Source organism: Pyrus communis, chromosome 4 (assembly GCF_963583255.1).
Source record: "Pyrus communis chromosome 4, drPyrComm1.1, whole genome shotgun sequence".
Classification (NCBI taxonomy): Eukaryota; Viridiplantae; Streptophyta; class Magnoliopsida; order Rosales; family Rosaceae; genus Pyrus; species Pyrus communis.
The window spans coordinates 3,796,760-3,820,690 of NC_084806.1; the positions used below are offsets into that span (position 1 = coordinate 3,796,760).

Below are 23,931 nucleotides of genomic sequence, written 5' to 3' on the forward strand. Positions count from 1 at the left end.
TCTACAAAGGTTTGCTTCCTCCCTCCATTGTACTCGGCTCGTCACCATTTTGAGTCAAAATGTAATTGGCTTTGCCTTATAACCCAAAATTAGGAATTAAACTCGTTAAGTTTATGAGATTAGATTCTTGATAAGAGGTAGTATTTGGATTCTTGAAATTGAAAGATGATTTGAGCTTTCAGCCCAGCCCAGACCGGCTAAATAATTGCTCTTGGATTCTGATGGGCTCAGATCAGCCCAAAGTCGCATTGTAAGATGGTAAGAAATATGGGCCCAGGTAATAGGGCTGAATTTTCTTATTGGTGCGAGTTTTGGACCACATTTGTGAGCCCAAGTGGGGGATATAGGTGTGGGACAAGATAGGATATAGAAAAGTGGGGACAATAGGTTAGCTAGGCCTAGGCATGATTAAATGCACCACAATGTTTGTCTAAAGTAATAATTGTAATATTTTGTCAAAAGCCAAAGGGACCAACACCCACCCGACACTTGCCCTTCTTTAATTTCCCATCGAGTAAAGACTGAAGAATGACCCTCAGCTTTTAATTCTCCATGGTCCTACACTCGTACTACTTCTTAGCCTTATGATTTGAGACACCACATAAATTTATGTAAGATTATTTTATTAGGATAGCTCTCACGTCGAGTAAAATCAGCTTTAAGTCATGTAAAATTAAAAAGTAAATTATAGTTATGGTCCTTTAATTTTAACTCAATTAGAACAATAGTCTCTCAACTAAAAATTCATTCTCATTTGGTCCCTCAACTTTAATTCAACTGGAGAAATGGTCCCTTAAATTTAACTCAATTGTAGAAATGGTTCTTCCAACGTAACTCGTTTTGACAAAATTTTTGATGTAGTTGACAAAAATGACCATAATTACACACTTTGATAAGTTGAGGGACCCTTATTATATAAATGGTTACCCCAACATAACTTATTTTGACAAAATCTTGACGAAATTGATGAAAATGACTATAGCTACACATTTTAATAAGTTGAGGAACCAATGGTAATGGATTTTTAGTTGAGGAATCATTGCTATAATTTACTCAAAACTAAAACGTAAAGGTCTTACGATGACTTTGCAAGATGGCCAACGAATTTTTTTTGAAGAAGTAAGTTGTTCAAAACTCAAAATTCAAAAGCATTATCTCTTTGTGAAGAAAAGATAGTCGAACTCTTACTTTAAAAATGAACTTGCATCGGTTGTATGTGATAATGTGAATTATCCAATACTTTATCATAAATTTCTATGTACTTTGGAAAAAGGGAATGCCTTTGTAAGTTTGCAACAAAATGAAAGCAACTTGATATTGTCATGGTTGTTGATCAATGATCCTATTCATCATCCAAAATATTGAGTGTTTGTAAGTTTGCAACAAAGTGAAAGCAACTTGATATTGTCATGGTTGTTGATCAATGATCCTATTCATCATCCAAAATATTGAGTGTTTACTTGGATTTGAATGAGGGATCCTTCGTGAGAAGTAATGGTATAGCACAGATACATTCAGTGGTGGATTTAGAATTTGAATATTAGGGATTCTAGTGTTAAAGGTTTAAGTTTTTTCTAATAGAAACAGAACGCGAAGCGTGCAAAAAATTTCATTTGATTTATTGAGGCATCTTGTTGAAGCAATCTGATGAGTGTTATTGAGATAATTTATCATGAAACATTTGGTGGGCACAAAAAAGACTCATACCAAACCTTCAAATGGTCCTCAAAAGACCCTCACATGTATATTTTCCAGACTTCAGGTGGTCTTGGGACAAACTTGATCTCAATGTACATCCATCACTGAGTACACCGTCACGATGGCATCACGTATCATGCAAATTCCTCTCCTCCTTCATATGTCTAGTTTTGGGTCCCCATTAGAATTTAGGTAAGGAGAAATTGCAAAGGAAAATGGAATATCAGCAAGTTTGTCTCTCTAGTGAAAGCTACATTCTGCAACCCTTATCCTTGATTGTGAAAAAAAAGGGAGTTTATCTATTTATATACGTGTTAATTTTTGACAGCTAACGTGGGATATCCAATAATCCAATAAATAATCTTTAACACATCCTTAAATTAAGGTCATAACCCTTGTTGTCTGTGGAACGTGGCCATGACTTTTACTCTTTTTGGGGCTTTTAAAAGGAGTTTAAACCATTAAATATGTGTCAATACTAAATATCAGCCGTTATTCAAGAATGTTGAGAAATGAATGTTGGAGTTTGGTGGCTTAGATTTGAGCCAAAAAAATTGAGTCCCCACCGGCTAGTGAGTACTGGTTTATAAAGAATGGTACCACACATTATTTTGGTTGGTAAAACCACATATTCGTTTCTCCCGTGTAACTAAAATAGGAGAAATATCAGCAATACCGGCTTGTGTGTATAAGATCAGTTGTTGTTTATGAACTTGAGATAGAAACTTACTCACAATATTCAAATAATTTTAATCTTTCACCAAACAATACGATAATTGACATGAAACGTCATCGTAACGATTTGAGGTTGTATGAAACAAGTGGAAAGAATAGTGAGAGTAGTTTCATTTAGGTGAAAGAACCATTGAATATTCTCTTGGTTGGTTCCATGATTTCCATCCAACTCCAACAGAGGGGAGGGAAGGGAAGCTATAGTCACGAGCATTGCGAATAAACAACTCAAAAGAAAAAGATGAGCGAGGTTGGTCACGGGTCAAACGCTGTGCCTTCTTGTCTGGCACGAGATTCTGATTACAAATAATTAATCATAATTTATTATTTTCAACACAAATTTTGTGTCGTTCTTTTTGTTTTTACCTTCTTGTTCTCTTGTACTACCGTCGTATTCTTTTCGCAATTAATTCATTAGCTGATAAGTGTACATTTTATGTGTGTGACTAATTTTATTTTATTTTTTATTTTTTTTATTAAGGAGTATGATAAATTTTTAAAATTTTTAAAAGAGTGCATATTTAGCGTAATAAGTGTATATTTTATCTTAATATTACATAAGTACTGTTTTGTCATTCTTATGTAAATATTGTGTATCAAAATAAAGAGTAAAATAGGAAAATAAGGATATGATTGTCATTTTATCAAAAGATACAAAATTATTATTTTACCCTTCTTATGTAAGTATTGTATATCAAAAGTGAGGACAAAATAAGAAAAAAATGAGCAAAAAATTGACATGGAAGGTTCTCTTAATAATAGTATAGATTATCATCTTCTATAATATTTTATTTTTTACCGGAAATGATAATATTTTTTTATAAGTCGTCTTATTATATATTTAATTATTTCTTAGAAATAAGTAAGCAAAGCAACAATTTCTTGGCAAATAGTTAGTTAGATTTTGACTTATTTCCCAACTAATTTTTTAAATATTTTCTTATTTAGCTTAATTTTTTTGAAAAAAATAAAAATTACTGAGACAAGCGAGTTTCGAGGTCGGATATGCAGACAGATAGAGATCCAAAGAATTTAATACAGCCCAACTACTTTGTCAGTGACTACACGTAAACCTCCCTTTATTCAATTCACTTTTTATCTTTTACCCAAACAAACCAGTAAAACTTTTATATGCACACATGTGGGGATTTGACCGCAAAAATACCCTACCAATACTTGATTGCTCAAATAATAAATATGAGTTTTTACTTCAAATGATTTGTTGTCGATTTATAAAATTTTATATTTATAATCAGAATTGTTTATATTATAAATCATTCTATAAAGGTCGTCTCTATAAAAGATTAATTCAAACTAAGGTTGTTTTGTTGTCCACTTGTATAAAATAAGATGAATGGAATTGGTAAAAGCATTATGGATCGTCTATGTATTTGCTATAAAATATTTATTAAACGACCTTAATTTTAATTCATTTTTTGCAGATATGATCTTTACAAAATGATTTATAATATGAATAATTCTGATCATAATCACAAAACTCTGTAATTCGAACACGAAGAATTTTGAATATAAGTTTTTATTCATTCTTGAGTAGCCAAACATTATTCAAAATACAATGGGAGAAAATTTTTAGATACCGAGAAAAAAAGCCACGCAGGGTAATAATTTATGTGTCATCTTGGTTTGATATGCATATGTTGGTGTGGATTTGGGGGCTTATTATCCATACCTTAACTAAATTTTACCCTGCTTTCTTTTAGTAGATTTTTATTTTAGGCGTTGGCTGAAGACGGATTTTGCACGAATGCGGGATTAAATTAGCCTATAGTCCGAAGATGGCTTAAGTGTATATAATAGGGTTATATTTAGTTAGTTCGGAACAACCATAGATTTAAGAACTCATGTTAACCCGCTACGATGATTCTCAACTCAATTAAATCCGCTATTAGAATTCGATTAAATGCTTTGAAAATTGCCCATTCCACTGCTAATGAGTCTTCTTTACGGGAATGGAATATAACTATGAATAGTTAGTGCTTATTTTTGCTGCTTTGATGTAGTGTTGTTAGTTTTGTTGTCTGTTTTTCTTATAGCTGCAGCTCTTTATTGCGTGTTTGTATTTTCAGCTACTCTTTGCTGCTTGTATTCTCTTTTTCTCATCAATATATTTTATTTATTAAAAAAAAAAAAGTTATACGCATCACTCCACATACATATGGTATTATGATGGTGGTTAACCGTGTTTCGCATATGGAGAGATTTTTTTGTGTGGTCAGAATAAAGGAAGGAACGTTACATGTCATAAACAATTAGGGTAAAGTTATTTTTTTTCATGTATTTCTCTAATTATATAATGACACGTAATATATCAATCTGTGTTCTGACCACACGAAAAATCTCTCTAGGCTAAAAGATTTCTTAAATGCTGTCTCAATCGGACCAGGCTTCTTTGCCCTCCGAGTTCCCATACACTCTCATCCTTTCTTATTTTGTACGGTTATGGTTAAGTTACGTCAACATTTTATATTGATTTTTTTATAGAGATAATAAAACAAAAAAAATGATGATATAAAATATTGACGTAATTTAACCGTGACTATATAAATAAGAAGGAATATGAGTGTACAGGAACTGGGAGGCAGGGAAGCTAGGTCCGTCCCAATCTTCTTGGTTACCAACTTGTAGTATTTTTACTATTTGATAATTTTATTTTGAATGTTTCATCAAGTCCAAAATCTGACAAGAAAATGCCAAATGCAAATTGACAAAAGGATTTCTCTGTAAGATTCCCTTTTAAAAACCCCAGAAACCAGTGCCCCTCCCTCCGATGCATGGACTTCGCAATCTGCACCATCCCCTTCGATTTCCCTTTTGACCCTTTTCTCACTGTAATGTCACTCTCTGCCCTTCTGGCCCTTGCACGTATTGTTAATGGACATTCGATACGTGCAAACATCTAATGGGTATAACATTTAGAGTACTAAGATACTAAAAAACACATAAGAAAATCCTCTTCTAATCTGGCAGGCATTAGAGAGACTCTTGGTAATTCTCAAATGGGAGAAAAACTTACCGGGATACTTAAATAGGTTACGTTATTTGTTGAGCAATTCTCTTAAACTTCTATATTTTGGTCTCATTAGGCGTCACGTTTGTCCAAATTGGTGTGAGAGCTATCATAGTAAGCTCTATTGAAATTTCTCTTCTAATTTTTAACTATTGAATTTAATTCTGTGTTTTTTACAAAAAAATTAACGACTAAAAAGTCTAAAATATCAACCAGTTACAAGATTCGTTATCTCCCTGTATTTGCTTATGCCTTTTTGGCAAATTGGTAGTTGTCTTCTTCAAATCTGTCACTTCCTAAAACCCGTGAAACTGTAATTGCTTTGTAGCCTTGTGGAACATGAAAACATTCAAATTTGAACTTACGCATATATTTGGCAACTTGCAATTAGCAAGAGACAAAGCACCAATTTTGCATTGTTTACCAAAACGATATACGAATAGGAAGTTATTTTGATTATTATGGTTAAATTATTGCGAAAATTAAAAGGTACGGGGTAAATGAGTAAATTTATTAAAATAAACGGGCTCATATCATAAGTCAGGCGAATGAATAATTATATCAACATAATCCAATTGTTATGAATCTCAATGCATACTATGTTTCTGTTCATATAAGAAAAACTTGTAAACAAATGAATTTCGTTCTATTAACGACCATATACATTATTTGATGAGTCTATATCTCTATTTATTTAGATGAAAAAACAATACACTCATGTGAACTTACATGTAACTGATGTTAGAACAGATTCTCCCAATGCAAAAGTACAAACACAGCCATGCGAATCACAATTTCTAGAGTATTGAGTTTAATTAATTAGATTGTAACGCTTCCTAACTAATGACGTGCAAAAGAACAAATGTGAACCTTAAGCATTCATCAAGGCAAAGCAATAGAGAGTGAGACAAAACAAACTAGGACCATTCAACATCAGCATACTTGTTGCACATTTCTCTTTGCCATAAATGCTCCCGAAGACTCTTTCAAAAGTAAAACTCTTCATTTCATAGACTCTTTGCTGTATTATGTTTTTGACGTAATATTTTATAACATCGACACGAGAATTAACGTTAAACTGTGAGATAACAGATAATTCATAAACAGTCACACATTGAGAGAGTTCTCGTAACATTTCTCTTTGCAAAATTACTCAAAATTATAGAAGGTTTGATGGTAAGGCATAGCTAGATCCAGAATTGGTGTTGTTCTAGAGGCATCAATCCAACTACCCCTCCTTATCATTTTAGACAACACGATGAACCAAAAAACAGCATTTAATTTAAGTTGGTATTTGTCCAATTCCTAAAAGGAGTTATCACCAAAAGAAATAGAAAGTTTTCCCATCACAAAATACAAGATGGATATAAAGAACAAGTTCAGAAGTACAAATTTTGACGCAAAATTCAGAACTCCCCCCAATTGTCTTCCTTCCTTTCCACAAGAGGAAGATTTAATCCAATTCCACAAAATAAGGGGAGGGAGGGAGAGGATAGAAGGAGAAGTGACCTACCTATACTTGACGTGCAATTGCAACGGCGTCTCGAATATAACACAATGTCATGTGTTTTAAATCTTTTTACACAACTAGTGATATTTTAAAATTGATTAAAAAGAATTTATACATAACAATATGTTTTTAGTTTTAAATACTTTTGTAACAATGACGTAACTGTTAATTTGTAATACCGGCGTAATAATAACCGTCACGTACCCATTACGGAGGTACACACTTTTGTATGGGGTCGAGGGCGATTACAAAAAAGGAGAAGGAAACAACTGTGAAGTGTCAGCTGGACTGGTTCGCCCAGAGGAAAAGGTAACGCCAGCAACAAGAAAAAAAAAAAGTAAAAGGTGGGTTGTGGGTAATTATAGGCAACGAAAGAAAACCAGAGGCCCCTCTCTCTCTCTCTCTCTCTCTCTCCTCACGTCTCATTTGTGTACAGTCAATCAGTCACAGATCTTTGCTCTAGTGAAAAAAAGCCCTGCAGGAAGAAACAAGAGAAAACCCAAAACCAGCAAAGGTCCTCTTCCTTTCTCTCACCTTCCATAGCTCAAAGGTTATGATTGAGTGAACCAGGACAAACCTTCCCCATTGCTGTTTGTTGCTCATTCCTCTCGAAAACCCGCTCTCTCTCTCCACCCTTTGAGCTACTTTTTCTCTCTGATTAGATACCCTCCTGGAAAATGTTAATCTCTGTTGTGTTGGTTCCGCACTACCTCAATTATCTTTTATTTTCCCGGAAAATGAGAGAAAGTGGAGGAAAATAAGTAAAAGAGATACCCAAGTCACTATTTTTCTTCCCCTTACATTGTTTAATCTGCTTTTCAATCTTGGGTTTTCAGCATTCCAGCTGAAAGATGAGGAAGCATGGATGGCAACTTCCTTACCATCCTCTCCAGGTATAAATCTTTGTCGCCATTGTTGTTTAAGCTCGGTGAATTGGAGTAGTAATCTTGTTTTCTGGGGTTGTTTTTGTATCTCTAAAGGTGGTGGCTGTTGCTGTATTTCTGGCGCTGGCCTTTGCTTTCTATGTGTTCTTTGCACCTTTTGTTGGAAGGAAGATTTTTCAGTATATTGTGATGGGACTCTACACTCCTCTTGTAAGCCATTTTCTCTCGAATCCCTTAACTTTTTGTACAATTTTCTGCTATTTTTTGTGGGTTGATAACTGAGATCCGTGCTTTCTCTTCTTGTTTCCATGTGATTTATGCGTTCGGTTGTTTATTTATGTCTAAAATTTATTCTCCAATCTGGGTTCTTGCTCTTTCTGGGTTGTTTGATTAATTTTGGACTTTGGTACTTATTATTCACTTTAGCTTATAAAGGAAATGGGTTGCTTGTCTTTTATCGTATGTGATTTCTGTTGCATGAAGCTTCCAAACATGAGATTTTGAAATGAGGTCGTTCGAAATTTTTGCAGTGATTTCTGCTGTTGTTGCAATGCCCTTTAGAGATTAACAAATAAGCTCGTTCGGAGAATATCTTTAGTCTGTGAAGTCATTTCTTTGGTAGCAATCTAGTTGTGTTGATTTTATGAATATCTAGGATGAGGTATGAGGGGTTAGTCCACCGTTCTTATTGCTCTGCGTTTTCATGGCCTTGAGAATCTACATTTAATTTCACTTTGCTCGGGGATTTTGATTCTGAGAAGTATGAAGAACAAAATGATGATTAGCTCAAGAAAACTTAAAGATAAAAGGCAAACAATAGACTCGGAAGATAGTCTGTTTGAGTGAGAGGAACATCAATTTTGGAGCCCCAAGTAGCGTGTTTGATATGCCCGTTAATGAAATAGATGTACATTTGTCTTGATTGCATCCACTATAATATACTTCTACCTATGTTCTGCTCGTTAAGTTGTAACATCTATTTTCTTTTCAGATTACATGTGTCTTCGGCCTATATATATGGTGCGCAGCTGCTGATCCGGCAGATCCACGAGTTTTTAGGTCTAAAAAATATCTTAACATTCCAGCCGATGAAAAACATACAAGAACAAAAGATTCTAAACTATGTGGGGAATCAACATCATCAATGAATGATGCTAATGCAGCTGGAGGAAAACCTTTGGATAAGGATGTTCTGGGCAAAGATGGGACGTCTAAAATGTCCAGCAGTGACGATGGAAAGAGTCCATCAGAACATACATCTTGCTTTCTACTAGCTTGCTCTCCATGTGCTTATGTGTGCAATTGCTCCGGTTCAAGTGAGGAATCTCTGCAACAAAGTGAAGACGGCATGTTCTATTGCAGTTTATGTGAAGTTGAGGTGTGTAAATGCACTTGAACTCTACGAAAATTCATTTCCCATAGATTTCTTGAGTCATGTTCTGCATTTGATAACAAGCAGCAGAAACTGAAAAGGACTCATTTGGGGTGTCAGGACAATAGTGTTGCATGTAGATATTTGGCATTCTAGTTTTGGTTTACAGTTAGGAGATATCCTACTGCAAAGTTGAATTGGTTGCGTTTCATGATTGCCCTAACAACTTTTCCTATTTTATTTTTTGTTTTCTAAGAGAAAAGCTTAATTAAAATGTAACCTGTTGGCGATCATTTACTCCTAATATCTTCTCAAGCATCTCCTAGCCATTCTTGAAATATTCATGGCATTTGCTTTGATAGTGTACTTAGTAATGTAATTCAAATAATTCTTTGCATGCAGGTTTACAAGTACAGCAAGCACTGCAGAGTTTGTGACAAATGCGTAGACCAGTTTGATCATCACTGCAGGGTATACATGCTCTTGATTGGTTGAAGATCCTTTTTGTGTGCCTTTTTAACTCCTCTAACTTAATTCAATTTTGATTTGTAGTGGCTTAACAACTGTATTGGCAAAAGGAATTACCGACAATTTTTCACCCTTATGGTTACTTCTCTCCTCTTGGTAAGCATACCCCTCCGTTCTTTGCCTTTTAAGATTCTTTAATAGCCCTTTGAGTTTTGCTCCAGTTCCAGGTAACCCATGCCCTATAATCATCCCCCATGCACTCTAGCCTTTTCTTTAAAATCTTGATGAAGCTTTGCCAGTGATTCCATGTCATCTATTACTTATGCAGTAGGACCTTTGCTTTAGAACTTGTAGGACTCGTCCTTGGCAATATTGCTAATCAATTTCGTTTCGCCATTGGCTTTCCCCAACTGTTACCTCGACAGTCTTTCCTGGTTTCTTTATCCTATATTTTTTGTCATTAAGCCCAAAAGCAACAAACCGGAACCTGAAGATCGCCTCAGAGTAAGCATTTTTATTTTCAAGTTACTTTCATTCCAATTAATTATTGACAGGTATGTACATGGTTTGTGCACCATGGTCTTGAGATTGCAGCTTATTTTACAATGGTCAACTGGAATCTTCGTGCTTATCTGCTGTATTATTGAGAGGAAGCAGTTCTCTGTGGATATTTCATCCAAGTTGGGAAGCAGTTTCACTTTGGTGCCTTTCATCATTGTGGTGGTGAGTCTTCAGCTTTTGTCTTCATTTCTAATTTAGCTGCAAGTCCTAAATCTTCTGTAAATTCATGGCTTTTCTAGTCGAGCTGAGCGATTCCTACATCATGAGAATTAATTTATCTGTTTTGTGCTTGTATTATTCAACTCATGAAATTCTTAAACTTTGCAGGCAGTGTGCAGCCTTTTGGCTATGGTTGCAACCCTTCCACTTGTACAGCTTTTCTTTTTTCATATCCTCCTTATAAAGAAGGTTAGCCTCGCAATTGCTTCATACATAGAATGAAGTCGTTATAATCGTTTGGGTCATTTTTATCATTACAGTTTCAGGATCCGTTTACATTGCTTCGATATCTTTTTCTCTAGCAGTCATTAGTCACCTGTTTCTCAGTTCAATAAAAGTTAGTTGTTATAGGACAATACTTTTCCATAGAATATCTGTCGGTTTCACCTCAATTTCTTGCGTAACAGTTTCCGTTGCAGAACCTCTCTTTTCCTTTTTCACGCAGCATATATGTTAGGTGAATACATAAATTGTTAATTAGCTGACAATGGAAATCTGAATTTGTGCAGGGAATCAGCACATATGATTACATCATCGCTTTGAGGGAGCAGGAGCAAGAGCAACAAGGAGTTGGAGGTCAGCAGAGTGCTCAAATGTCTCCTGCTAGCTCACTTACTGGATTAAGTAGTGCAAGCTCCTTTAATACTTTCCACCGTGGCGCATGGTGTACACCGCCACGACTTTTCCTTGAAGATCAGGTAATCTGAACTGCAACCATTTAGTTGCAGTAGAGAGTGGTTCCTAATCTGTGTTTATACTTGTTCCATCGGGTGGTTGTTTTCCAAGTTGTGGACTTTTCTAGTGTTTCTTTTCCTTAGCATCAGCATGAAAGAGAATACGTTTTAAGTTTTGGCCTGCATAATTTATATATGTAAGCCTTTTATCTGGGGTCATTGCAGCTTGTGTGTATCTGTAGCATTTGGATGCGAAAATCATATAATTGCTTTTTCTGTAGTTCTGTTAAATTCAGGGTACCTTATTTTCATATTGTCTACCAGAACGTATCCCTTTTCTTTTGGAATGAATGATGCGCATATGGCAACACTCCACCAGTTTTTAGTGCTGCAAGTAGGAATAGACTGTAAATTCCAGCAGCTTCCCTGAAATTAGAATAAGGATCGTAAACGAAATGGGCTGATTATTTGTTTTGCTGTTTTCCCTTTTCCAGTTTGATGTTGTGCCCCCAGAGACCGGATCTGTCAGTTCATATGGAAAAAAGATGGTGGGAGAGGGACCAGTTAAGAAGAAGAATGCACCAGTAAAGATAAGTCCGTGGACTCTGGCAAGATTAAACACCGAAGAGGTATCAAAAGCTGCAGCAGAGGCAAGAAAGAAGTCCAAGATCCTGCAGCCTGTGAGACGGGATGCTCCTTTTGTACTAGAAAGAGACAGCAGCTTTGGCAGTGGTGGGCGCAGAATGGTTCCACGCCCTGACAATAATAGAAGGCGGGCTACTAAGCGGGTGCGACTCCCAGCTGACCTTCCAATGGAGGGTATAACGAAGGGTTCAGCTAAAGCTGTTGACAAGGGCTTTACTGAGACATCGACTAGTTTGGCCCCCCTTCAGCTTGAAGCTCGGAGTGCTTTCCAAACAAGCCGAGCTATGTCAAGCTCCACAGGGATTGTTGCTTCTTCTCCAGAGAGCAGTTTAGACTCACCTGACATCCATCCATTCCGGGTGTCATCATCAGGAGCCGAAGAGGCAAGGCGACTTACAGGTCTGCCTGGCGCTATTGCAGCTGGTCAGAGGGAAATACCACTATCAAGGTCAACCAGTGATGGTTACGAGGGGTATGAAGCATCGGGTGGAGAAGACAGCGACAGGGTTCCTACTAGAATCGTCCAAAGGTCAACCAACTGGAGTAACCTTCTCTTTGGCTCCGATCAGGATGAACGGGTTGTCAAACTGAACGCCTCCTCATCCTCCGGCCCCGCTAACACAAGAAAGCTCTGATCATCATCGACTGTGATTTTAATTTTAATTCTTTCATTTGTGAGGCCGGCAAGGATCCAGGCATGGCATGCCATGTATAGAAAATTTTCAAAGAGTTTGGTTTCAAACTTTTAACTGAGATGCACATACTTTTTTATTGTCTAATCTGATGAGAGCTTAATTGCAGCCACGGCCTCCGCTGGATTAACTCCTGCTAAAGATTTCCCAATTCATACAGGGCTTGTAGCCGGTAAGACAGTACCGGGATGGAATCGCTTTTGGAAGGTCTAAAAAACGCTTTCAGAAGAGCTTTGATTATATATTTTGCTTCCGGATTTAATATTGTATTATATATTTTGCTTCCATGTTTTGTACTGACAGATGATTAATTTGATTCTTCATGTGCTTCTTAAATAAAAGTGCTTCCCCAAGTGCTTGCATCTTACTTAATGGAATTAAAACAGATACAACAGAAGCAGAAACTAACTCATCATCCCCCATATCCAATTTCACATAATCCATCGGATTAGAAACTTCCTCACCACCACCACCACCTGCTGCCTTGCAGTACACTATGGTGATCGCCACCGCATAGTAGAGCAGCACCGCCATCTGCAAAATCGTAGTTACCGCCAACAGCACAGCAGTTGCCCAACTCTTCCAAGCCGCGGCCGTGGACTCCGATGCCACTTCCAAAAGCCAGCTAAATAAACCCAAAATCGAACTCAAAGCCCCAGACAGTACCATCAAACACGACACAACGCCTCCGAGTCTCATTGCACAGACCAAACCCCAGCTTCGAATCAGGGCGCCAAATACCCACTTGGATTCCACCACAACCACCGCAAATGCCAGGCTCCACATCACTTGAAGGTAGAGCAGCAGTGCAAAGAGGCCTGCCGCGGAGACGGCCCTGAAATAGGCCGACCAAAACTCCTCCATCACTCCAACCCCCAGAGACAGAAATAGTCCGAACGAAATAAAAATCGACAAGACCACCATTTGCGAGACCACAAGAGTACCCAGAAGAGGAAAGAAGGAAGCCAGACCTGACTTGATCGCCGAGTACAGTGCCACGGGCCGATCACGGAGTCCGTGAAATGCCCTGTGGGTGACAGACCCGACAGCGCAGAGAGAGGAGATGAGAAAAAGAAGGAAGGTGATGAAGGTCAAAACAGTCATGTCGGGGATGGTGGGAATGGTGAGACTTACTGAGAAGGGGTTGGGGTAGAAATCAAGGAAGGCCGGGTAGGCGATGGTTGATAGGAAGAAAGCAAGGGGTAGAAGGAAGATGGCCGAGAGGTCTACGAAGCGGGCGCTGTGGGCGTTGATTAGGCTCAGAGATGTGCTCAGTACTTGGCTTGCCATGGCTGAATAAGGAAGAAACGGACTGTAAGGACAGTTTATGTAGTGACTACTCTCCTGGTTTCATACAAAAGCCAAAGGACCCGGAGGCTGGCACCGAGAGGTTGTGCATTTATCCGCGTTTCGCTGCATCCAAATATAAGGCCAAAATGCTGCCTTGTTAGACTCGCAATTTGGAAATTGGTTTTAAGGCCGAAGGCCAAAGCAATGATTTTTTAACAGTTAGTGCCTTTCACAGCATCCTAATCAAACAAACTACCAAAACCAGAGAACTCAAAGAAGACCCAGATTCAGCAAGGCGAGTTATGCACTTCGTATCAAGTTTATCATCGACGGAGCTAACTGCACAGGCAGCTTTTCCGTTGAAACAAAACGAGGGAATCATTACTTTCAGACATTACATATCACACATTCAAGTTGTTTTCTAATGGAGGTGCAACTGCAAGCACAATGGCTTCACTTCACATACCAATTTGAAAACAATAAAGCCAACCGTCTCCCACAATCATCAAAACACGAAAATAAGGCAACAAGATTTGTATTTACAGGTCTTTACAAATAAAGTTCGACGCTGATGAACTAAACTACACTAACAAGACATTCTGAATCAGAGCCATCACAAAGGAGACTGACTGACCTCAAGCTCCTCGTCAAGCATATGCAACCGAAACAACATGAGGGACTTTTCCGTTGTCGAAGGGCAAGCTCACATACTCCCTAGCAAACTCCTCAGCAATTTCCATGGCAAGCTCACCATTCAAAGCCCTGCAATACATATACAACACCGTATTCGCAGCAGCATTGTAGAGCATCAGCAGCACGAGAGAAGTCGCAGTCACCACAATTTGCACCACAAACGCCCAGCTCTTCCACCCATCAGTATCCCCCTTCAAATCCAATGCCGAAACCCAACTGCAGAACCCCAAAACCCCCACGAAAAACCCGAAAAACATCAGCAAGCACAAGGCGACCCCTCTCATTCCCTTTATCAAAGTCGCACTTCGAGTCAAGGATTCAAACCCCCATTTCGATTCCAGCACAACAACCACACCAGCGAGTGTCCAATTTACTTGAAGATGGAGCAAAACCAGAAACAGAGCAGTCACAACAACTGCTACAAACCCAATGAAATAAGGCGAATAATACTCCATTTCAAATCCCATAAGCTCAGCACTGCGAACCACCAAGAACACGAACAGCCCGAAAAGAATAAAAACCAATAAAACGAGGATCTGGGAAATTAGAGCAGTACACAACAGGGGAAGGAAGGAGGAGACGACGGATTTCACGGCGGAGAGGAGCTTGACCGGCCGGCCATAGAATCCGTGAAACACACTGTAAGTGATCGACCCGAGGGCGCAGAGAGAGAAGACGACGGCAAAGAAGGAGAAAGCGAGGGCGACGAGAAGGGTTTTGGCGGGGATGATGGGTTGGCGCTGTTGGGCGTCCAAAGTTGAGATTTCGAGGAATAGCTTGGGGTTGTCTGTGACTCGATCGGCGAGAAGGTTCTGGATGGTGGGGTAGACGGTGGAGGAGAAAGCGAGAGGGAGGAGGAAGAGGACTGAGAGGGCTAAGAAGTGGCGGGAGTGGGCGTTGACTATGCGCTTGGATTCATTGAGGACTGTGAAAACGGTTAGAGGCGGAGATGGGGTTGCCATGGCGGATCGGAAGTGAAGAAGTTTGACGGTTTTGGAATTGCAGGTTTAAGGTGAAGAAGTTTGACGGTTTTGGAATTGCAGGTTTAAGGAAGCAAATGATGAAGAAGATGATGTTCTGTTTGTCCTTTTCAGTTTTCGGTGGTTCGGATAGGAATGGATTATTTCGATGAGTTTGGCGGGACTGGGACGGGCCTGGATACGTGGCTCTATTTTTTTGGGTTGGTCTTCGTCGGGACGCCGTTACTAGGTGGAACAAATTGGAAAATGATTCTTGCCGGATCATTTTCCTTGGGGATACGGGGATCCATGATCGTGACTGTTCATCGTATATTATATTGTCAGTTTTTGTTAGGTACTATTTATATTTAATTTTAAATTTCAAATGATTTTTGACCGCACAATGTATGATGAACGATCATGATCATAAGATTCCTCGGATCCCCAAAAAAATGATCCGATGAGGATTTTTTCAAACAAATTGGGCTGCAACTCATTCTATCTCATATCAATATGTTATGTGAATAAAGTTAAAAAATTACGATTGGGAGACACTTATTTTCTTTACACATACTTTGACATTTACTTTGTAGGACGGACTTAGTAAACCTTTTTCATTGATCAAACCGTCTATATTTCAATCATTATTCCTAAATCACCATTCAAAAAAAAAAAATGACAAATTCAAAACTATTAACACATTCATTTGTAGTGAAGAAAATTGACGAATACGGTTTTGTAAGGAAAAACTAAAATGAATAACTTTAATCCAATGGTCGTCTGATTTCGAATTTGCGTGATTTTTTGTAAACATGATCTTTGAAAGATGACTAAGAGATATACAATTCGAATTGTTGAAAAAAGTTACGAAGTGGGCCTTACAAAGAGGGTGTCAAAATGTATGTCAATAATTGTGTGCCCCTCGATCCTAACCAAAAGTTACAACAATGTGATAGACTTGAGATAGCATAATTAAAAGCATTTGTTGCGCGTAAATTCCACTAATATATCGCCATCTAAATGAATTGAACATAAAAATTATCACTTATATGAAGAAAAAATATATATATATATATATATGTATGTCACTAAATTACAGTATTAGTTGATAGCAATACAAAAGACTTAGATCTCTTGCTTAGGTGGTAGTTGCACCAAATGAGTGTTTAATTGGAAATCCATTATCATGCTACTTATAAAGAAAGGAATCTAGGATACCTTTCTTTCCATATGATTATTAAATCATTGATTCATAATGTATTAAGGAGATATGCATGCACTAAAGAAGTAGTACTTACCACATGTTATAAAAGTCCACATATGCACATGCTAATGTTTGTTGCTAGGTGGGGAGATCACATGTTTTGGCCATACCTCCATGTTCCAAATCAAGTGCTAACTCCTAGTTCGATTTTCTAGCGCTAATGAATCACATATATGGTCAAGAAAAAGCTAAAATACTTATGTGAGTTTTCCCAATTTTCAAAATGGTGGATTGCCATGGCAAAATAATAATCTAGTTGAAAAGAAAAATGAAGTTGTAATTATATTTATGCACAAGTGAGCAAATTAAAGGCTCATCTTAGGAAATGGATCATCTCTGGATATCTTCCACTAAGGTCATAAATTCGGACATTTGAAATTTAATCCAACAGCTAAAGGTATTATAACTTTTAAAATAGACTTCTATTTGTAGTCATTTGATCAAATTTCAAATGTCCAAATTTGTGACATTGATAAACTTGATGAAAGAGATCTAGAAATGATCACTTTCCCTTTTCTTACATCACTCTTGAAAGTAGTGCCAAAACGAAACCTTAATTTACCAAAATTGCACACATAATTTTTTTTTTCGTTATTATTTTTTCACTAAAACCAAAATTTCACAAATCCCTAGTATCCTCCGAGAAATAAACATTTAATAATCAACAACGAACCAAAGTAATTCCAAACGTCGCCGTCCAGAATCGTCAGGAAGTGCAGCTGGCAACTCCACCACAATCCGGTATAAAAGGCCGACGAACAAGTTAAAGTCACCGACGTGCCCACTCGCAATTCCTTCTGTCATCGATTCAGTGCTTTAATTCCTCTTCACGCCCAAAGTCAACACGCCTCGCACGATTCTCAATCAAATCCTCCATGATAGTCGGAGCTCCCTCCTCCTCCTCCTCCTCCGCCTATCCCGCCGCAGAACCTCCGCGAAACGCCTCTCCATCGCCACCCCCAATGCTGCCTCCCAGCTTTCAAGGTACTGTACCGTCTGTATTCCGTGGCTTCTCAGATCTGTAGTGCCGGTAAAGCTTTTCGTGTGAATCTGGCTTCTGGGTTTCGCGTTTTGAGTTGAATCTAGCTCCGTTTGATCTTTAATTACAATCACATTTATATAGATATAGATATTAGATATATAGATATAAATACTGTAATTTTTGGTTGAATTGGTGTTGTGAGTGATTGATTTGAAGAAAAAAATGGAAGCTGAAAGTTCACCCAGAATGAGATTGGATCACTCGAAAAAAGAGGGATCCGAAGAACCCCATTTGCGTAGATTCGAGTTAGAACTCTCCGGTAACGATCACAGGTTTCATTCGATGAGTGCTCTGGAAATTTTGAGAGAAACTGTTAGAATTCTCCGGTACAATTCGTGGGGGTTTTTGGCGATTGCCTTGTTGCTAATCTGCCCGGTTTCCGCCCTGCTTTTGTCGAATTTGGTAGTTGATCAGTCACTTGTAAAGAGACTAACCATTAGGATGTTGTTAATTGCAAAGTCCAGTGGACTCCCTTTGAGGGATTTTATCAGTCACTCTTGCCAAAAGTTTGCTGAGATGGCTATTTCGTGTACGATGTGCTTCCCCTTGTACATCACATTGTCGTTGTTGTCAAAAGCCGCGATGGTTTACTCTGTGTATTGTAGTTACTCCCTGAAGAAGTTTGATGCATCACAGTTTTACTTGGTTATGCGCAAGATATGGAGGCGGGTTGTTTCAACTTATGTGTGGATGTGTATGGTGGTAGCTGGTTGCGTCGTCTTGTTTTTGGTTCTTCTTCTTGCTGTGTGCAATGCATGTTCGATAGTAGGGTTGTCGCCGAATTATATTGTGTATGCTGCAATGGTGGTCGGGCTCGTCTTCTCGGTTGTTTTTGCCAATGCCGTTATTATTTGCAACATTGCTATTGTGATCTCTGTGTTGGAGGATGTCTCGGGACCAGAGGCATTGGTTCGGTCTGGGGTTCTGATCAAGGGCCAGACTCAGGTTGGTCTTCTGATATTTCTTGGGTCGAGTATTGGAATGGCATTCATCGAGGGATTGTTTGAGCATAGGGTGAAGACTTTGAGCTACGGAGATGGGTCTTCGCGCATTTGGGAAGGGCCTCTTTTGGTGATCATGTATTCGTTTGTGGTGCTTATCGACTCCATGAACAGCGCGGTTTTCTATTTTAGTTGCAGATCTTTTAAGATGGAAACATCTTTGGATGGTGAATCTCATTCTGTTTTGGAAACGGTTAACTTTTCTTCTGAATCGGTTGGTATTCAATGACACCATCAACATAACCTATTTGTCACAATTATTTTGATGATGGGAGCTGCTGCATGAAAAATTAGGATTTCGTTGCCAGTTTGTGGTCACCGGCTGTTAAACGGTGCAAACTTGTGCATCGTAGACCTTCCTGGCAAGGGTTCACGGCCAGAGGTAAGCTCAAGTGCCTTCAGCTAGTTAGTATTTACTTCATTTGAGTGCAAAGATCGACTTGTTGAGGGAGCTAGGAGGATGAAGGATGAGGAAAAGATTTCTGAAGGCTACAAAGGAAGTGATGGGAAGCATCGTTTTCTTCCAGAATAAATTGTTAAAATCCATAGTTCATATAGTTTTATTTTAAGATACATTATGCCAAATTATTGTAGTTGATACATGTAAGTTACTTCAAATATTCCCACAATTTATGTGTTGAACTTCTACCTGAATTTGCTTAAAATCCATGGAAGAACAAAAGCTTGAATCACACAAATTGAAATAAAGGGGGAATGAATGCTTGTATATACATCACTTGTGCCTGTAAACGATTTTGATAGAAGTGCTTTTATTAGAAGCACAATAAAAATTTACTACAAACTCAAGTGTTTATCCAAAAGCATTTTTAGCCATCTGAAGAGCATCCCGAATGTTTATCCCAGTGGTTGGGGATGAATTTTAAGCCTGTATTCCACACAGCATATCTTGGGTTCGATTCTTGACGCTACTGAACCGCACGATGGTAGCCAAGAAAGGCTGAAATGCGTATGTGAGTCTTTCTAGCCTCGTAAGGGTACGCTGAGAACATGGCTTGGTAAATAATCCCCCCTTAATCTATGTGCACATATTTTTGGGCTTGGGCCTGGACCCCGATAAGCCAGTAAATATAATCCTGTCCATCATCGTTAGTTTGTAACTTTTCATTCCCTCCTTCTGCATCGTTGTTTACCTCCAGAGTCGGAGACCGACTTTCTGCGTGCAAAGAAGTCTGCTAATCCAGTCTGATCCAGGGCTCATGGACATCTCCCGCCAAAACAAAATTCAGAAATTTGAGGATTTCGTGGACCAACGCCTCAAACCAGACCTCGTTCGCGCCATTGCTCAACGGTACCGTTTCATACACACCCTCTCCCCACTACTTTACTGTAACCCATTTTCTAGGGTTTTCTTTGCGGTCATTACCAAGCTCGAGCAGTAAATACACATGCTTGGGCTCCATTAGGGTTTCATATTTGCTTATCAAATTGTTATTTTTTTTTTGGGTTTGATTCTTGTTTTGCAGGGACAAGGTGTTCGAGCAACAAAAAGTTTTGTATCCTTTTCGATCTTCCCTCTTTCGATGAATTGAATTTTACCCGAATGGGATTTTTCGGAAATTCGACGTTGGTAATCTGCAACCCATTTGGTGATTTTGGTTGTTGAAGGTGTTTTCTTGACTTTTGTTTAATTGAAAGCTCGGATTTGCGGAAGAACATAGAGAATTTGGAGAAAAATAGTGCGACCAGTCTTAGGACCTTGGTTAATCTTGGCTCCGAAGTGTATATGCAAGCTGATGTGTGAGTCTTGGCATCTGTCTTCTCTTTTGATGCTCACACTAATTCATCTTATGCTTTGTCTACTTTCTCCGTGGGAGATACGCACAAATAGAACCGGTTACAAACTTTTGATGAAAATTAGAACCGAGATACTAACCGGAAATCGGCCGTATGTAAACCACATTTTATTGCGACTTCGTACCGTCCCTTATCTTTTTTCTGCGCGTTTGCAGGCCAGATACACGACGCATATTTGTGGATATTGGACTAGGATTCCATGTGGAGTTCACCTGGTCTGAAGCTTTGAATTACATATCTCAAAGAGAAGAAAAGTTGGCCAGGTACAACCTTTTGCTTATTGTTGCACAAGTTGGTTTTTCTCGACAGATTTTATCATTTGAAATCCTTTTGCAGTCTACTAAATATTAGTGAAACTTATCCTACTAATTTGCTCAGTCGATATCTGTAGGCAAGTTGAAGAGTGTACTAACCTTATTGCGTCAATTAAAGCTCAGATAAAGCTGGTATGTAAACTTCCGAACATGCTTTCTATCTGCTCATCACATTTTGTTTCTCGGATATGTGTTGCAGAAAAGTTGAAATTGTTTGGTGCTCTCCCATTTATGTCATTTCGATAGAGTATATTTGTGTTTCTTTGTAGAAAGTAGAAGACCGAACCACTAGAAAAGGCAAATATGAAATTGTGACCAATGATTCAGCCTTCTATTTTTCCTCCTTTTGCACCTCTTATTGTCATATTCTTTGCAGGTATGTGAAGGGATTCGAGAGTTACTCCAGCTTCCGGCAGAGAAGAAACCTGCCTCAGAGCGCATTTTTTGACTCCGACAACTTGGTAATTTTGCCGTCTCATGACGACCAAGTAAAAATAACGCTTGTTTGCAACTACATCTTTAACTTTTTGATTAGTTGTTGGCATGCTTCTGTGCTGTTCATATTTTAAAGCTTCTTGGCCATCAAGTACGTAAAAACAGATAAATGTTATGGTAAAATGTTGCGCATTTAAGCTTCCGCAGTTTCTTGAGCTTGAATTCACTTGGAAATATGTCCATTTCTCATGATCACTCTCACCCAACCCGCCTCCCTCCAAAGACCGAAAACACTCACCCGGAGGAGATATTGTTGGGTGAGTGTATGGGTGTGACACGAATACGGTCCACCCATAGGAGAGCCTAATGAAACACCCCCACCCCCACCCCCTCCCTCCTCCCACCCACCTCAAACGCTCCCTCCTCCCACCCGGAGGAGATATTGTTGGGTGAGTGTATGGGTGCGACACGAACACGGTCCACCCATAGGAGAGCCTAATGAAACACCCCCACCCCCACCCCCACCCCCTCCCTCCTCCCACCCACCTCAAACGCGCACGCGCACGCGCACACAAAAAAGTATTTTTTTTGTTAAGCAATCGCATGAGAGAAAAAAGAGACGGTAGTTGCAGGTTAAAGCTCAGAGACTTGAGGTGGCTCTCTGGAATGCCACCTGAATAAACGGGAGATGCCTTCTTCTGTCACCTCACCTCCAATCAAATTGATTTGATTTGGCCATGGAAAACTGTGATCAATTGTTATATCAAAGCGACAGCAAATCGACGCTGGATTTGTGGACGGATTGATCAATGTGCACTACTTGTTTGTTTTGTGTGATGGGGCAAAACTTGAATGGGGTGTCCGATCACGTCATACAATTTTTACGGTTAAAGTTTTATCGAAATTTTTTTGTTGTTATTAATTTTAGTGGTGTTGGCCATATGATAAAATATTTGAAAGGGGTCCGAAAAAAAAACCGTTTGTTCGATAAACATTTATTACGTCATAAATTAGTAACAGTAGAATATATGTAATATGAAAGGACCGTTGGTGTAAAACCTGCAAAGTTGGGTTGCGGTGGTAAAAGCCATGCCTATGAAAGTTTCCATCACCGACAAAAGAAACCCTACCTAACCCTACATGGTAAAACTGTAGTATAGCATCCAAAGGCTACATCTATACGGCTCGAGACAGATCACATCACAAAGATGGACGTAAATTCTACCATTGTCGAATGTATGACGTGGTCAGGCACCTATATCTAATGTAATTAGATTATCTTCAACCTTTAGGATAAAATCTAAAACTTTTAGTTCAAAAATAGTTTTTCTGCTCCAATCATTCTGGTTTAAATTTTTTATCCTGAGATTATTAAAGAATAAATTTAAGCTAATTTTTTCTTTTAATGTAATTTTTTAAATAAAAAATTATGTACACTATCATAATTTAATTTTATGAACATTTTAACCTAAAAATATTTAAATTTTTATAAATATTGAAAAATCACTAAATTTGGATGAATATTGAGTTAAATAATTTTTTTTATTTATTTTAACCGTTAGATCTTTTTTTTTTACCATTACATTTGATTATATTCGATATCAGCCGTTGGATTCAATAAATCCTATGAGATATGCCTATGTGGGTGGGGTCCTGCTGGTGGTGCCCACATTATTTTATAGGCTAAATTGTGTTGGTGGGGTGGGGGAATTTGGCTTTTGTTTTGCTATTAGCTTTTAGTTCACACATTTAGTATGAGTTGGGTTGGGTTGGATTTGAAAGGAGAATAAAGCCTAAAAAATAGCATTCAGCCCAAAGTTGGGTTTGTTCTTACTATTCAAACTTATAGAGCTTTGATGAGAGTCGGGAGAGGTACAGAGAGGGGCTGGGCTGGGCTGCCAAAACTGACGCAATGTTTTGTCCCAATCTATCTGTTTCTTCTCGTGGCAGTGCAGCATCTAAAATCTGTCTCGCTCGTACATAAAACTAGTTCACTGTTTATCTGACGTTTTGGTTCAATAATGATGATAAACCCGTCATACTTCTTTGCATAAGAGAGAGAGAGAGAGAGAGAGAGAGAAAGAGAAGCGGAGAGTAGAAGAGAGAAATTAATGGTGGAAAAAGCCAGGGTTTTGCAAAGCTGAAGAGACAGAAGGGGAAGTCCAAAGTCAGACTTTCTTGGCTCTTCGTTGTCTTCTTCCTCTCTCTCCAGAATTATTCATGGCTGGCAATGGCATTGCTTTTGCTTCAGATTCTGACTGAATGATACCGTTCATTGGGGGGGGGGGGGGGACCATAGATACGTATGCATACATAAATATAATACACACACACACACACACGAAAGTCCTTCTTTCGTTTAAGTGCTTTTTCACTTTTGCTTTCTATTCTTCTTGCCGTCCGCATAGTTTTGCATAGTTTGCATGCATGGTAATGTAAATTCGTAATTACACTGAAAAGGCCATGTCACAAGTGCTAGTCAATACCCTCAATTTATGTTCACATCTCTCTCTTCCACTCCCCTTTTGCCCCCAATCTTAATCCGAGATCCTCTCACTCTTTTGTCATCTCTTATGCCTCTATCTCCCCTCTCACGCACGAAATATAGTTTTCTAACAATGCTAGTGATTATCCT

The 23,931-nt window shown here is 38.5% G+C and overlaps 5 protein-coding genes across 5 annotated transcripts; 3 read left to right on the forward strand and 2 right to left on the reverse strand.

Annotated features, from left to right (window-relative positions):
• Nucleotides 1–7,366: 7,366 nt before the first annotated feature.
• LOC137730872 (probable protein S-acyltransferase 22) lies at nucleotides 7,367–12,836 on the forward strand. Its single transcript, XM_068469864.1, has 10 exons — nucleotides 7,367–7,482; nucleotides 7,805–7,861; nucleotides 7,949–8,062; nucleotides 8,844–9,230; nucleotides 9,627–9,695; nucleotides 9,777–9,848; nucleotides 10,287–10,415; nucleotides 10,581–10,661; nucleotides 10,982–11,170; nucleotides 11,641–12,836. The coding sequence occupies exons 2-10, from the start codon at nucleotides 7,820–7,822 to the stop codon at nucleotides 12,424–12,426; spliced, it is 1,869 nt and encodes a 622-aa protein (XP_068325965.1). The 5' UTR covers nucleotides 7,367–7,482; nucleotides 7,805–7,819; the 3' UTR covers nucleotides 12,427–12,836.
• Nucleotides 12,742–13,773, reverse strand: LOC137731332 (uncharacterized). Its single transcript, XM_068470435.1, has one exon. It carries the CDS (start codon nucleotides 13,771–13,773, stop codon nucleotides 12,742–12,744), a length of 1,032 nt encoding a protein of 343 aa, XP_068326536.1.
• LOC137730874 (uncharacterized) lies at nucleotides 13,561–15,503 on the reverse strand. Its single transcript, XM_068469865.1, has 2 exons — nucleotides 14,408–15,503; nucleotides 13,561–13,896 (listed from the first exon to the last, which is right to left on the reverse strand). Exon 1 carries the CDS (start codon nucleotides 15,426–15,428, stop codon nucleotides 14,421–14,423), a length of 1,008 nt encoding a protein of 335 aa, XP_068325966.1. The 5' UTR covers nucleotides 15,429–15,503; the 3' UTR covers nucleotides 13,561–13,896; nucleotides 14,408–14,420.
• Nucleotides 15,504–17,299: 1,796 nt separating this feature from the next.
• On the forward strand, nucleotides 17,300–19,460 carry LOC137732292 (uncharacterized). Its single transcript, XM_068471599.1, has one exon. It carries the CDS (start codon nucleotides 17,894–17,896, stop codon nucleotides 18,959–18,961), a length of 1,068 nt encoding a protein of 355 aa, XP_068327700.1. The 5' UTR covers nucleotides 17,300–17,893; the 3' UTR covers nucleotides 18,962–19,460.
• Nucleotides 19,461–19,870: 410 nt separating this feature from the next.
• Nucleotides 19,871–21,506, forward strand: LOC137732539 (uncharacterized). Its single transcript, XM_068471859.1, has 6 exons — nucleotides 19,871–20,041; nucleotides 20,217–20,246; nucleotides 20,389–20,490; nucleotides 20,703–20,810; nucleotides 20,939–20,993; nucleotides 21,238–21,506. Exons 1-6 carry the CDS (start codon nucleotides 19,950–19,952, stop codon nucleotides 21,307–21,309), a joined length of 459 nt encoding a protein of 152 aa, XP_068327960.1. The 5' UTR covers nucleotides 19,871–19,949; the 3' UTR covers nucleotides 21,310–21,506.
• The last annotated feature ends 2,425 nt before the right edge of the window (nucleotides 21,507–23,931 follow it).

Excerpts from the sequence above, each read along its gene's own strand:
- LOC137732539 (XM_068471859.1), top strand. The coding sequence starts at position 19,950 with ATGGACATCTCCCGCCAAAACAAAATTCAGAAATTTGAGGATTTCGTG. Across the intron at positions 20,042-20,216 it reads GTTCGCGCCATTGCTCAACG|GGACAAGGTGTTCGAGCAAC; the intron begins GTACCGTTTCAT and ends CTTGTTTTGCAG. Across the intron at positions 20,247-20,388 it reads TTCGAGCAACAAAAAGTTTT|CTCGGATTTGCGGAAGAACA; the intron begins GTATCCTTTTCG and ends TTTAATTGAAAG.
- LOC137730872 (XM_068469864.1), top strand. The coding sequence starts at position 7,820 with ATGAGGAAGCATGGATGGCAACTTCCTTACCATCCTCTCCAG. Across the intron at positions 7,862-7,948 it reads TTCCTTACCATCCTCTCCAG|GTGGTGGCTGTTGCTGTATT; the intron begins GTATAAATCTTT and ends GTATCTCTAAAG. Across the intron at positions 9,696-9,776 it reads AGTTTGATCATCACTGCAGG|TGGCTTAACAACTGTATTGG; the intron begins GTATACATGCTC and ends TTTGATTTGTAG.
- LOC137732292 (XM_068471599.1), top strand. The coding sequence starts at position 17,894 with ATGGAAGCTGAAAGTTCACCCAGAATGAGATTGGATCACTCGAAAAAA.
- LOC137730874 (XM_068469865.1), bottom strand. The coding sequence starts at position 15,428 with ATGGCAACCCCATCTCCGCCTCTAACCGTTTTCACAGTCCTCAATGAA.
- LOC137731332 (XM_068470435.1), bottom strand. The coding sequence starts at position 13,773 with ATGGCAAGCCAAGTACTGAGCACATCTCTGAGCCTAATCAACGCCCAC.